Source organism: Brachyistius frenatus, unplaced genomic scaffold (assembly GCF_029030835.1).
Source record: "Brachyistius frenatus isolate BFR_SWC_R1_liver_20210118 unplaced genomic scaffold, ASM2903083v1 Contig_236, whole genome shotgun sequence".
Classification (NCBI taxonomy): domain Eukaryota; kingdom Metazoa; phylum Chordata; class Actinopteri; family Embiotocidae; genus Brachyistius; species Brachyistius frenatus.
The window spans coordinates 390,001-405,000 of NW_027210835.1; the positions used below are offsets into that span (position 1 = coordinate 390,001).

Sequence of the window (15,000 nt, forward strand, 5' to 3'; positions counted from 1 at the left end):
CATTTTATGAATTTTTTTTTCTTCCAGTCCCTGATTTGTGTTTAAAGTCAAGGTTCAGTTTTTACTCGTTCATTGAAGTAAAGCTATCAACGCGATCCTGTTCAAAACTAAATCAGCTGAAGATCTTGCGTTACTTATTTTAAATCTGCTTTAATCACATTTTCATTAGAAGGAATGAATAAAAGACTCAGTGTTGAAAACTCTCCGCCTTCAGTCCCAACATGCATCACAAAACTCCAGCGACTAACTTCTGTAATGTTGTTTTCAAAACGCTTTATTGTCGTGATGGTGTGTCTTATTTTGAAAGCAGTTTCCGGTCCTGGTCGCGTTGTCTGCGTGAACCTGACGCCGCCTCAGCATCACAGCGCAGACCGAAACAGCCGATGAGAGCTGAACACAGCCGAGGTTCAATTGCTATTTATACTTCTTATTTCAGAGGAAATATTTCCGTTGTTTTTTTAAAAATAATATTGATTTGATATTGCAGGTGATGCTTTTATTTCTCATGCAGAGGAGCTGATTGGCTGCAGTGAGCTGTGTTTATATAATTTGATTGAATGTAAATAAACGGATTGTTGAGGAGAAATTATGTTTATCAGTGACGTGTGCAACTATAGTTTTTTGGGTCGATCAGAACAACATCAGGGGTCAGACAGGTGAGTCCTCAGGTGAGAGCCACCTGTCTGACACGTGACCTCAGAGACTCTCCACGTGTTACCTGTAAACAACCCTTCCACTGGTGTTTTGTTGATTTGTTGTCGTCAATAAAACAGCAGCTGATTGATCCTGTAAATAAATATGGAGGATCAATAAACACTCACCAACCTCCCAACAGGAGGCGCAGGAGGAGGCGGAGTTGGAGGAAGCGGCTGGCAGCTGGAGGAGGAGGAGGATGGTGGTCCGGTGTCCGGTGGGGAGGAGAAGGAGCGCAGCCTCCGGGTCTCCGGACGCCGCGGCTCCGTCAGGTACGTCTCCAGGTGGAAAACAGACCCCTCCTCCTGCCGGGAGAGAGGAGGAAGATGAGGGGGGGGCGGCGGGGAGCAGAGGCTGTGGGCTGGGAGGAGAGAGGAGGAGGAGAGGAAGACAAATCAGTGAAGCTTCAGGAGTAAACAGGAAACATCGCCTCCTGCAGGAACCTCTGAGTCACTGCATTAAATAACGACTTTTACTACCAATACATGAAGCTGATCTCATGTATGTTCTGCTGAACATGTATGTTCTCATGAAGATCATTAAACAGGCTTTAAAAGACTAACATGCAATATTATCCTGTGATAATAATTGTTGAACTCAGAGAAGCATCACGGAGCTCAAAGTGATAAAAAGAGTGTAAAGTGACGTATGTTTCCAGAACAGACCGTCTGTGACTGAAATATAGAACAAAGAACACATCTGCCTTCAAAATAAGAGCTTTACATGTTTTAAATCTCATTTATTCAAAACTAAAACTAAGTTCAGTCTCTTCCAGCTGGAAGTGGAGAAACTCATTGAACATGTTCCTCGTTCCATCATAAGACCACATTACCCACAAACCCCGGCACTTCCTGTTGTGGTGAGCTAGCAGCAGTTTGCTTTGATGGTGAGAGGAGAGGGGGCGGGGCCTAATGATTGGAAAGTCAGTTTGATTTTGAAAGGAGACTGTATGTCCTAAAACTTTCATCAGAGTTTCTGTTCACGATGATTTTGATGGAAAATCGTACTCAAATACGATTAGATTGTTTGTGTTTATGTTTATTTTTGTGACGACAGGATTCACCTGAAGCGACTGATTGTAACTGTAAACCAAAGTTTGTGCCGGTCCTCACAGAGACACCTGTCCCCGTGTGTTGAAATGTGGTTAATTCCCCACTGAGATATAAAAACATGAACACACACACACACACACACACACACACACACACACACACACACACACACACACACACACACACACACACACACACACCCAGCCGGTGATGGCCTTCTATATTTAGCAGTGACAACAGCTGGCAGATGATAATAGAAATAATAAAAAGCAAACAGCTGGCTGCTGGTTTCTGGTCTTTCATGTTCACGAGTTGGGTGGACAAAATATTAGGAACACCTCTGTAGTGAGGTTCAACAGACCCAAATCACTCAAATAAATGGACTCCTGACTCTCAAGTCGTTTTAAAGGTCCATGTTTTCTCTTCTGATCCATCAGAGGATGTTTCTGTTATTTCCAGTTCTCTCTGTCCCTTTAAGGCTCATTGATCTCTCTCTTCCGATTGGCTGACTCTTTCCTGAGTGACACACCTCCAGGCCAATCACAGGTGCTCTTCAATCTTTCCTCTGGACAGTGCAGAGAGTGGGACTGTGACATCACTGGGAGTTTGTGACATCACAGACTTACAGGAAGTCCAAACACCAGAGCTGCTGAGTCCAGGCTGAGTGTGTTTCTCTGTGTTTACAGCCGCTCGACTTGATTTATGATCAATAAAGAAATCTGAATTTACACAATATGGACCTTTAACTTCCCAGGATGTCCTGTTCCTGCACACAGGCTGAAAGATGTGGACAACAAACCCACAGCAGACAATGCTGTGTGTGTGTGTGTGTGTGTGTGTGTGTGTGTGTGTGTGTGTGTGTGTGTGTGTGTGTGTGTGTGTGTGTGTGTGTGTGTGTGTGTGTGTGTGTGTGTGTGTGTGTGTGTTTAATAATGTAGGTTACCTTGTACCTTCCTCTCTATCACACAAACACACCAATCTGCTAAAAGGAAACTGTACAGTGTGGAGGGAAACACACACTGACGGGCACTCAGACAGATTAGAGGGGAGAGACACACACACACACACACACACACACACACACACACACACACACACACGCACGCACGCACGCACACACACACACACACACACACACACACACACACACACACACACACACACACAGCTGCATTAAAAACAGAACAGTCGGACAGCATCTCTGTTTCCAGGCTCAAAAACTCTGGATCCTACATTTCCCACAATCCACCTGGATGATGTCATCGCGCCGGTCTCTGTTCTGACTTCCTGTCAGTTCATCTAAACTTTGCTTTCCGAGTTCTTCAAACATAGTAAACTTACTGCTGAGTGTTCGTGCAGTCGGTTTCTTACTGTCATCCAGAGGGCCGATTGGCTCTGACCTCCCTCTGCTCATCTGTCCATATCCCGACCTCCTGTCCATCTGTCCGTCCCCGTCCTCGCTGCAGGACGTGCGGCGGCCCGTCCGTCTCTGCAGCAGCTCCCTCCTCTTCCTGCCGGACAGAGGAAGCAGCTGGACGTAGAGGATGCCGCCGGGCTCTGAGCGCCTCCTTAGCGCCTTCCCATCCACCTCCTTCTGCCTCCTGTCCACCTGTCCTCTGTCCTCCATCATCATCCAGGACGCTGACTTCCTCCTCTCCCTCCCTCTGACCGTCTCCGTCCTCTTCCTCTCTTTCCTGTCTTCTTCCTCCATGGTGGTTTCAGACTTCCTGCGTTCTTTCTTTCGGTCGCTCTTCTTCTCTTCCATCTTCTCGTCCTTCTCCGTCTGTCCACACGGTTCAGACTTCCTCCTCAGCATCCGTCTGTCTCTGCTGTCGGTCTTCCTCTCCTCCTCCTCCCCCTCCACTTCTTCCTCCTGTCCTCCTCCATAAGGTTCACTCCTCCTCCTCCCCGTCCATCTCTCCTTCTCCTTCCACTTCCTCAGCATCAGGCTGCTCAGACGCCTCATCGCCATCAAACCAAAAAAAACTCAACAAGATCAAAATAAAATCAAAAATAGAAACTAAAAGGACAAATTACAACAAAACTACGTCCTTACTTCTTTAAACTAAATTTATAAACTTATTAGATAAAATAAATTCCAATAAATTCCATAAATGAAGCCAAATTAAAAACTAATCAGTCAACAGATGACTAATTACATAATTAATCTAATACATTATAAAACATGTCAATATCAATAATTTTAGATAAACTCATTATTATTATTCAAGATATAACATAATAAAGATACTAATTTCAAACAATTAAAATAAATAGAATTTTGTGGATTAGCTAGAATTTAGTTCGTTCAATTAAATACATGAATAAAAGTTCATTTAAATGCAGTAAACAAAGATAATTTACCATCAGTTATCTTACTGTTTAAATATGTTATTGCTGCTGTAGACCTAATTAACAGGCTTCACCAATCCTGAGGCCCCGCAGGAAGACACTGTGCTCTGATTGGCTGCTGTCACGGTTCTCTTGATTGGTCTTCATCCAGCGTTTTTAATTTCTTCTCAGACGAAGTTCAGCCAAAACAAACGAAAGCAAACCGGAGCTCGAAGTGGAAAATGGTAACATGAAAACATGAAGTCCTTGAGGAGAGTCCAACCTGTCCAACATCCAGTGTCCTCAGAGACAGACAGAGAGACAGACGGGGGAACTGACAGAGAAAAGTCCGTTGGAGGTATTCGGAGGACGGATGTGTTTGTCCAGCAGCAGAGTCCTCAGAGTGTTTCAGCCCTGCAGAGTATCACTGTTCACTCTGTGTCTCTTCTGCTGCCTGTTAGCCCCGCCTCCCTCTGCTGCCTGTTAGCCCCGCCTCCCTCTGCTGCCTGTTAGCCCCGCCTCCCTCTGCTGCCTGCACTGTAAAACATTCAGGAGGTAAAGTCACAAAGACTGTTTATAAAACTGTTTGTAATCTGGAGTGAAATTTTAAACTGTAGTACCACTGAGGACCACCAGGGGATGTCTCCATAGACTCCATCTGTAGTACCACTGAGGACCACTAGGGGCTGTCTCCATAGACTCCATCTGTAGTACCACTGAGGACCACTAGGGGCTGTCTCCATAGACTCCATCTGTCGTACCACTGAGGACCACTAGGGGCTGTCTCCATAGACTCCATCTGTAGTACCACTGAGGACCACTAGGGGATGTCTCCATAGACTCCATCTGTAGTACCACTGAGGACCACTAGGGGCTGTCTCCATAGACTCCATCTGTCGTACCACTGAGGACCACTAGGGGCTGTCTCCATAGACTCCATCTGTAGTACCACTGAGGACCACTAGGGGCTGTCTCCATAGACTCCATCTGTAGTACCACTGAGGACCACTACGGGCTGTCTCCATAGACTCCATCTGTCGTACCACTGAGGACCACTAGGGGCTGTCTCCATAGACTCCATCTGTAGTACCACTGAGGACCACTAGGGGCTGTCTCCATCTGTAGTACCACTGAGGACCACTAGCGGATGTCTCCATCTGTAGTACCACTGAGGACCACTAGGGGATGTCTCCATCTGTAGTACCACTGAGGACCACTAGGGGATGTCTCTGTGTCGTTAGATAAACTTCCTCCTTCTGATCAGTGTTTCCTTCTGGAAATAATTCATCGTTCATTACATATTAGGACTCTAACAGATATGTTTGGGGGGCGGTGCTGGTTTGATTGACAGTAGTCAGGTATCTGGGTTATGTGGGCGGGGCTTATTGGTCCCTCCTGGCTCTAAAACAACAGGTGAAGCTCCCTGCAGGTGGCGCTGCGCTGCTTTCAGCCTGGATGTCTTCGCAGTAGGAAGTTAATGTGTTCGGTCCAGTCGGGTGTAACGAGATAACGTGAGTAAGATATAACTGTCTGTCCGAGGACGTCTCTGTACGATGAGGACCTGTTAAACGTGATGTTTTTACAGTGGACCTCTGTCTGTCCGAGGACGTCTCTGCGCTCCATCTGATGTTGCTTTATTAAAGGATCACGGTTACAGGGATTATGAGCAGATAATAAAGCAGCAGGTCACTGTTTACTTACAGAGCAGCAGGAGCACAGATCAGCTGGCTGCAGGCTCACATGGGGTCTCCGAGGCCAAACTGCAGGGGTCAGACCATTACACTCACACCTGATGCAGCGAGGTCGGCTGAGGACACCGATGGAGCGCTGCTGCTCCAACCCTAAAGAGGGCGCTGTCAGAGGGACAGGGACTCGCTTTGTTCGGAGACATCTGAGGTCACTCAGAAATGTTTTACAGATCGAAGTTTTATCTCAGAGTTGGACAAACAGGACGTTCCTCTCCGAACTAAAAAAAACAATCCTATAAAACCAAATTTAAAAAAAGATAATGAGACATTTCAAATGAGTCTTCATGCAGTTTAGAGGGGGAGAGTGGAACCAGGTGGTTTCCTGTAACTCTGATTTACAGACGTTCCCTAAACGCCTCATCAGAAGAGCGGCTGAACAGTTACTCAGAAATAATAAATAAGGTTTGAATTCTTCATAAACTTAAAAAACCCTTCATTTTGTCATATGAGGAAGAACACTTCTTCTTCACAGTGTGTGTTACTGTGTGTGTATTACAGTGTGTGTGTGTGTGTGTGTGTGTGTGTGTGTGTGTGTGTGTGTGTGTGTGTGTGTGTGTGTGTGTGTGTGTGTGTGTGTGTGTGTGTGTGTGTGTGTGTTACGGTGTGTGTGTGTGTGCTACTGTGTGTGTGTGTTACAGTGTGTGTGTGTGTGTGTGTGTGTGTGTGTGTGTGTGTGTGTGTGTGTGTGTGTGTGTGTGTGTGTTACTGTGTGTGTGTTACAGTGTGTGTGTGTGTGTGTGTGTGTGTGTGTGTGTGTGTGTGTGTGTGTGTGTGTTACAGTGTGTGTGTGTGTGTGTTACGGTGTGTGTGTGTGTGTGTGTGTGTGTGTGTGTGTGTGTGTGTGTGTGTGTGTGTGTGTGTGTGTGTGTGTGTGTGAGCTGCCAAAATCTATGACAGAAGAGATGCCAAGTTCAGCTTCTGGAAATTTCTGCAGGAGGGGTGACAAGGAGCTGAGTGTGTTTATGTGTGTGTGAGTGAGTGTGTTTTCATAAAAGCAGTAGCTGAGCTGATTTATTCCCTCTAATAGAGTTTGAATTGATGTTTAATTCAATCATCATTAAAAAAAAACTGCTCACGCTACAAAACACACATGTTGGTCCTTGTGTGGTTGTGCACCATCATCACTGACCTCTTTCATTTGTTTTATTTTGAAAGGTTAAGGGTGGAAGGAGGCATGCTGGGAAATTCATCAGCATCACCTGTGATATTTCATGTGATTGGCCCCTCCCACATTTGTGAGGGGCGGGGCTACACAGTTCCTTCAGGAAATTACTCTGTTACAGAGTGTGTTACTGCAGCATGAACAGCAGAGGGTGGAGTCTCTCTCTCTCTCTCTCTCTCTCTCTCTCTCACACACACACACACACACACACACACACACACACACACACACACACACACACACACACACACACACACACACACACACACACACACACTCTCTCTCTACCTCTGGCCTTGTCTCTCCTGGTGCGGGCGAACAGCTTAATGCTGATAGGGGAGGACGAGGGTTGCTGGTTTGAATCCCTGGAGGCCAACCTGAAGATCCCACTGAAGCTCAACCTGACACACACACACACACACACACACACACACACACACAGTCAGCATGTGGTTGTTTCCGAGGGGGCGGGGCCCTGCAGGTGTCAGGTGAGCGTACCTGCGTGAGGATTTGGACGGAGACTCCTGCTGGGCCGGTCCGGTTTGGCAGGGGAACACGGTTCTGGGGGAGCCGGAGGTCCTGGCGGGGATGGAACGGGGGCTGGGGGACCAGCTAAATGGAGCCCGATGGAAGAAGCTCCTGGTGGGACTGGCGGAGCGGCAGAGCGGTGCCCCCTGCAGGACAGGAGGTCAGTGAACGACTCACTTTCATTTATTGTTCTTTGTATTTTGTTCAGTTTCATTGACTTTTAATTCATTATTTTGTATATTTTTCGGATTGTTATTGGTGCTCAACTCGACTTTGTTGTAAATGTTTCATATGAAAACAGTTTGTTGCCATCGTAGACTACCTCAGACCCCCCTCCCTCCCTCCCCCCCCCACACACACACACAGCTGATGTTGTCATTACATGAGTTGGACAGAAAGTGTGTTTTTACCCTCTGGCTGTCGTCTCTCTCTGATCGACCGGCGTCTCCTTCCAGGAACGACATCACAACACTCAGATCCTGTTGACACACGGAGAGTCCTTCGTTCAGAACCAGAACCCACAACCAGAACCAGAACCCACAACCAGAACCTACAACCCAGAACCAGAACCCACAACCAGAACCCACAACCCAGAACCAGAACCGAGGCCCAGTCTGTATGTGTCTGACTCCACTCTTTATGCTAAGCTAAGCTAACCAGCAGCAGCTTCAAAATGTTAACGAACTCAAAGAGAAGAGTGCAAGTCAGCTCAGAGGTCAGAGGTCACCGCAGGCTGAGGTCACCTTCCTGTGAGGCAGATATCATCACTATCGCCGTGGTGACCACGTGAGTCGGAATATTTCTGGTTGCCATGGGAATCTGACTCAGATGTGGGCTCTGAGCGTGTCACCCACACACACACACACACACACACTCACTCACTCACACACTCACTCACACACACACACACTGACTGTACCTGCTGAAGTCTTCAGAGATCAATAATCCGATCAGTGTTCAGTCCTCAGTGTCTCTCTGACACTCAAACATGTTCGACACTCTTCTCTGTCTTTAACCCTGCCAACACCTCCTCCTTCTCCTCCTCCTCCTCCTCCTTCACAGCTGATTCAGTCTTTTGGAGCTTTTTTCATCTCCTGAAGTTAAACTGGTTCTGTGTCGTTTGTTGGACGACACACAGATGAGAAGAGATTAGAGCTGAAACCCAAACAGGTTGTGATGGAGGCAGATAGCAGCTGTTGACGGTGCTGGTGGAGGTCAGTCATTACACAGCAGCTCAGGTGTCAGCGTGGGACCTGACGGGGAAATACCACGTTAAGGTGACCGGACCGGACTAGATCGGATCGGATCGGATCAGGTCGGGGGGGACTTGAACCCGAGGCTGCATCCGTTCAGAAAGTCCGGTTTTATGCAGACGACTCTGTTTTATTCCTTCACGTCTCGTTGACACAAACTGTAAACAAGTATTTCTAAAAAACATCTGGTGGTCCTTCTGGAAATAATTCATCTTTGATTGCAGTCAGGTTTTCAGTATAGGTGGGCGGGGCATAATGTCCTCAGATCCCCCTGTCGCTCCTTCCCAGCTCGTCCAAATATGGTCACTTCTGGCTCCAAATAAACAAAGATGGCTGAGGTTGATACTCAATTAACAGACTTCAGAAAATGAATTATTCAGAGAGAAGATTCAGAAGATTATCTTCATCATTGATTAACCTAAATATTTCTACTATAAATGTAGTCTCGTCGTAAAGAAAAGGAGGTTTAATAATTAATGGAAACGCATCATAAAGTGTTTTCAGGTTCTAAACTGTGACCGGAGACACTTTTACTGCTGCGCTGTTTATAATTAGCTGATAACAGACTGGATATCTTCTGCTTGAGCATAACTTCAGCGCCCCCTACAGGCCCACACTGACATCACCGCCTCCACTGGAGGACGACCACATGACGTAGCTTACGATGAAATGACGTAGTCTACGATACAATGACTTAGTTTACGATGAAATGACGTAGTTTACAGACTTTCAGGTGTGAAAACATCTTTCCAGGAAAGTTGAAAGAGATTTTCACTTCCAGAACCTTTATATTATTAATATTCTGTGAATTTATTCCATACTCGTGTTTAAGCGTGATGCCGACCCGCGGATCATCACAACAGAAGCACTTCCCATGACTCTGTGAGAATGTGTGTGAGTGAGTGAGTGAGTGAGTGAGTGTGTGTGTCTGTCTGTGTGTGTGTGTGTGTGTGTGTGTGTGTGTGTGTGTGTGTGTGTGTGTGTGTGTGTGTGTGTGTGTGTGTGTGTGTGTGTGTGTGCCCTCATGCTTGACTCTCGCCTCGTCATCACTGTCGGTGAGAATCAGATGATGCTGATGTCGATGTTTCTCCTTCACCCATGCAGGAGGTGGGTGGGGCCAACAGCACAGGTTAAAGTCACAGGTGACCTGGAGGTCAAAGTTCATCAGCTTGAGGACCCACTGAAACATCTGTTGTTCTGCAGGGAGTCAGGACTGATTGAACCTTCGACCTGTCTTTGTTAAATTAATCACAATAATCTCATTGACAACAGGAGGACTCACTTACAGGCATGTGGAGTCTCAGCGGCCTCCTCCTCTTCCTCCTGCTGCTCCTCTCCTCCTCCTCCCTCTTCCGCCGGTCAACTCTCTGCGGTGCTTCCCATCTCCAGTCAGCTCGGGACCCCCCCCCCCCTCCCCTCCCCAACCAGCCGTTCCTGGAGGATCTCCTTCTCTAAACCTGTCAGTGATGTGATGGTGTTCAGGTGTGTTGGTCCATTTTACTTCTGTTCAGCTCGATGCACACGTCACGTCCTGTATTGATCACCAGGTGAACTCCCCCCCCCTCTCCCACCCCACCCCGCTGTCCTCAGGATGGAGACGAACCTCCAGGAGTTCTGAGAGTGAGCTGGACTGCGGTGGGTCCTCCCGCCTGCTGTCCAGGTCCAACAGCTCCAACTGTCTGCTGGTTCGGCAGAAAGTCTCGAGCCTGGATCTTCCAGAGGACACGCGAACGCAGCGACGCGAACGCTCCGGTTCGGAAGAGAGACGGTCCTGCTGTTACCATGACTACAGTGGATATTACTGCAGGCTGCTTTGTACTACTGGAACATACTAGAATAACATTACTGGAACATACTAGAAGAACATTACTGGAACATACTAGTGGAACATACTAGAAGAACATTACTGGAACATACTAGTGGAACATACTAGAAGAACATTACTGGAACATACTAGTGGAACATACTAGAAGAACATTACTGGAACATACTAGTGGAACATACAAGAAGAACATTACTGAAACATACTAGTGGAACATACTAGAGGAACATTACTGGAACATACTAGTGGAACATACTAGAGGAACATTACTTGAACATACTAGTGGAACATATGAGTGGAACATACTAGAGGAACATTACTGGAACATACTAGTGGAACATACTAGAAGAACATTACTGGAACATACTAGTGGAACATACTAGAAGAACATTACTGGAACATACTAGTGGAACATACTAGAAGAACATTACTGGAACATACTAGTGGAACATACTAGAGGAACATTACTGGAACATACTAGTGGAACATACTAGAAGAACATTACTGGAACATACTAGTGGAACATTACTGGAACATACTAGAAGAACATTACTGGAACATACTAGTGGAACATACTAGAAGAACATTACTGGAACACACTAGTGGAACATACTACTGGAACATACTACTGTTACTACAACAGGAAGTAGAACTACTGTTAACGGTCGTGTTCTCATATCAGCAGGAAACAGTTCTAGTAAAAGTACTCGAGTATCATCATCATGATTGCACCTGTAATGTGGTGCTGTGGACAGCAGGCGGTGCTGCTGGTGTCAGCTTTCAGTTCATCCCTGAGCTTCTCAGGAGACTCAGTTACCCAGAACACACCTGGTGTGAACACTGCAGTCTTCCTGCAAGTCATCAGACTCAACCTGAATATGAACTCAGGTTGAGTCTGATGTTCGGTCGTCGGTAACAACAGACATCAAACGTAAACATGTAAGTAAAAGTAATTAAAAGAACAACAGAAACAACAAAAGTCAGTGTAAAATGATTTGACAGTGTTTATTGTTTATTTCGATATACAAAAAGATCAAATAACCCTTCTTTTTCTACAGTGATTTTTATTTTATTTTTCACTAACATTGTGTGTGTGTGTGTGTGTGTGTGGGGGGTGCGTGTGTGAGTGTGAGTGTGTGTGGGGGGTGTGTGTGAGTGTGTGTGTGTGTGTGGGGGGGCGGTGGGGGTGTGTGTGAGTGTGAGTGTGTGTGTGAGGGGTGGGGGAGTGTGAGTGTGTGTGTGTGTGGGGTGGGGTGTGCGTGTGTGAGTGTGTGTGTGTGTGTGTGGGTGGGGGGAGTGGGAGTGTGTGTGTGGGGGGGGTGAGGGGTGAGTGTGAGTGTGTGTGTGAGTGTGTGTGTGTGTGGGGTGGGGTGTGCGTGTGAGTGTGTGTGTGAGTGGGGAGGGGGGTGTGTGTGAGTGTGTGTGTGTGTGTGAGTGTGAGTGTGTGTGTGTGTGGTTGGCTGACGAGAACTACATTCATTCATACAATAATGATCCTGGCACTGGGTGGAAGAGAGATATACAATAGATTTATGAAAATAGATAAGAAAAGACACACACACATTTTTTTTCTATCAGATCTATCAATACCTCCACGTCTGGAGTTTTTCTCTACAAACCACAACAGTAAAAAACAAGAGGATCCCCGACAGGAGGATTTCCATGGTATATTACAGTGATCATTGCTTCTGAGAATTAAAATAAGAAAATAACAACAGCTGCTGGAACCTCTGAACGGCTTCACAACAGGATGACAGGACCTGGGAGGCTTTTATTTTGTTAACCGTGGCCTCTTCCTGTTTGCTGTATACGTTCATATATATTTATATATCTAGAAGACTGTTGGTTTCTGTCTGACAGCCTCCTCTCAGATCAGTAGTTTCATCAGTAGTAGAGGTTCCTTCAGCTACAACAGTGAAACATCACAGATTTATATGTCACACCACCTCTTCATCATCATCATCATCATCATCATCACCACCAGGTGGAGAAGGGTTGGGGTCGGTAAGGATCGCCGCCTCTCAGTTGGATTTCCAAACAGCGTGTTGTCTTATTTTTTATTTTCTGTTCGGACTTCTTCGGCTCTCGAAGCGTAACGTGTCTCGACATTCTGGTCGGAATGAATCTCCCTGAGGATTGTGGGAAAACGTTTGGTGCAGCTTGTTTTCAGTAGATCTGGTTTAATAAAGTCATATCTATTTATTCATTTCTGTCGTATCCAGATCGAGTTTTGAAGTCTGAACAGTAAAAATGATGTCTAGATGCACCAAATCTGAAAAAGTGTGGACAGTATGTCCTAAACAATGGATCTGGAATCTGATTGGTCGAGCGGCCGAAACAGTTCAGCCGGTACATGAAGGGAAGATCCCGACAGACCTGCACAGCGTCTGTACATCATGGGACGGGAGGCGGCCATCTTTACACACCTGCTGTGTTCAGAACAAGAGCAGCAACAGTTCAACCTCTTGACAAAATGCCTGGGAATCCCCCCTCCCCCCCCTTCCCCCCCAACCTTCGTGCTTTTGGATTGGTCAGCAAATATGTGTGTAGGTGATCTCTGAGCTCTTCTTGGGATGTAAAGGAGCCAGAAGGAAAAATAAATTCTTCAACATGTCCGCTGACAGCTGAGTGTTCCTGAGCCCACACAGTGATTTCCAAACTCTGTAAACAGTCCACAGAGAACCTTGAAAGTCTCCAGAAAGTCTACGACGATGAAGGGACGAGCCGGGCGACGTGTTCAGAGAGATGTTCACGTTTCAAGAGGGGCGGAAAAGCCCTGATTCTTAAGTGAAAATAGCTGCTTGGGCTCAAGAACATTCGGCTGTGAGCGGATGTGCTGAAGATTTTCTGTTTCCCAAAAATGGTCTCTGCAGTTGGAAGTTAAAACCATCAGCGGAGGAGGAGGAGGAGGAGAAAGAAGTGGAAGGAGGAGGAAAGAGGAGGAAGAGGAGGAGGAGTGTTTCACCAGGTCAACACGTCTGTTGTAAATGTAGCGTTTAAGACCCGTTGTTGATGAAAACTTAGACTACTTTACGTGTTCAGGAGAACCAACGAGCGCCGACTCGTCGGTTTCTCTTCGCAGGCACTTGACTGGCAACGAAAACGGAACAATCACTTGGATGATTGGTGAAAACCGGCCTTTGAATGGTGGCTTCTGATTGGTCCTGGGACTAAATGCTGTGGTTAGCATGGAGGCTAACCGCTCTACCGTTACATCATTTGTTTGCAGTTGATTACGTGATGTGTAGAAGATGTGTCCACTTTATTAGGAACACGTTACAGTCTGAACTAACGCAGTGAAGTTACTTCTATCAGGAGTCAAATGTTTAGTTGTCAGTTCGAATCGTAGGTTCTAAAAACATCCACCGGGCGGCGGTGACGCTGAGCAGGAGGCGGAGTCAGACCTCGTTTTCAAAATAAACTTAAAGTCACCGTGAAGCTGCTCGTCTCCGTCGATGAGTCATTGCAGTGTGATATGTTACGCAACTCACTGCTAATGGCACAAGCTAACTCGGAGCGGTTCCACGGACATGACCTGAAAGAACACGTGTACGTTCTGAACACGTGTGTCCTGCTTCAGTTTGAGAGGAAACATCTGCTGTGTTGGCACTTTGTCAAACGGAGCATTAGCATCGTTACCATCTCGTGGTTTGCGGTTTCCACCGCGGGATGCTAACGACGCTAACTGTACTGCTCCCGCACAGCACGACCACTTCCTGTTTCTGCTCTAAACTGCAGCTGAAAGACGTGTTCAGGTTTTGGTTACTGATCAACGCTCGTGATAATAATATATAAAGACCTCAACGATAACGAGGCTCCGCCTCCTCTGGAAAACTGTCGCTCTTCCTGGTGAAGCGTTTCTGCCCGTGAGGCTTTAATGAGGTAATATGTTCCTGAAAACACCTGGACACACCTGGACACACCTGGACCTGCATCAGTCCGTCTGCGGCACGGCCCGAGAAGGTCACGTGTCACGTGGGAAAGGGAGGAGGAGGCAGCAACAGGGGGCGCTGCAGAGACGAAGTTAAATCAGAAAAAGAAGAAAAGAGAACATGAGGAAGGAAATGAGGAGGAAGAGGAGGTCCGGCCCGGTCCAGGTGTTCTGATATCGGCAGTTTAGAGTCTAAAACAAATAAAAGACGCGACTCCTCGTTTTCCAGTATCGAACTGAAAACCTGCAAACTTTTCTTCTGTTGGAAACACACGATCCTCCGGAGTCAAAGCGTCAAAACCAAAACGTTCACAATCAAATATCATGAGACTACAAGTCGTCATAGCAACGAACAAAAACATCGTCCGACACATAGAAAAGTCTTCTGAGGTATTTCTGCTGTATTGAGGTGATGTGTGCTTCGTGAGCAGTATCGTTTTCACCCAGTTTTACTTCCCGCCGCTCCTTGAAACCTTGCCG

General features: G+C 46.6%; 2 protein-coding genes across 4 annotated transcripts in view; both read right to left on the reverse strand.

The window, feature by feature from the left end:
* LOC138633792 (5'-AMP-activated protein kinase subunit gamma-2-like) overlaps positions 1–8,498 on the reverse strand; it is a 17,645-nt gene extending 9,147 nt beyond the window's left edge. Inside the window, exons 1-5 of the mRNA XM_069720244.1 lie at positions 8,434–8,498; positions 7,925–7,993; positions 7,485–7,660; positions 7,275–7,387; positions 822–1,054 (exon numbers count right to left, since the gene is read on the reverse strand). Of these exons, the coding sequence (XP_069576345.1) occupies positions 822–1,054; positions 7,275–7,387; positions 7,485–7,660; positions 7,925–7,978 (576 nt within the window). The 5' untranslated portion in view covers positions 7,979–7,993; positions 8,434–8,498. The remainder of the gene's footprint in view (positions 1–821; positions 1,055–7,274; positions 7,388–7,484; positions 7,661–7,924; positions 7,994–8,433) is intronic.
* Positions 8,499–11,862: 3,364 nt separating this feature from the next.
* Positions 11,863–15,000, reverse strand: part of LOC138633777 (LIM domain-containing protein A-like) — a 5,355-nt gene continuing 2,217 nt past the window's right edge. For all 3 annotated transcript variants that reach the window (XM_069720228.1, XM_069720226.1, XM_069720227.1), the window contains exon 3: positions 11,863–15,000. This exon is cut by the window's right edge. The gene's annotated coding sequence lies outside the window, so the exon portion shown is untranslated.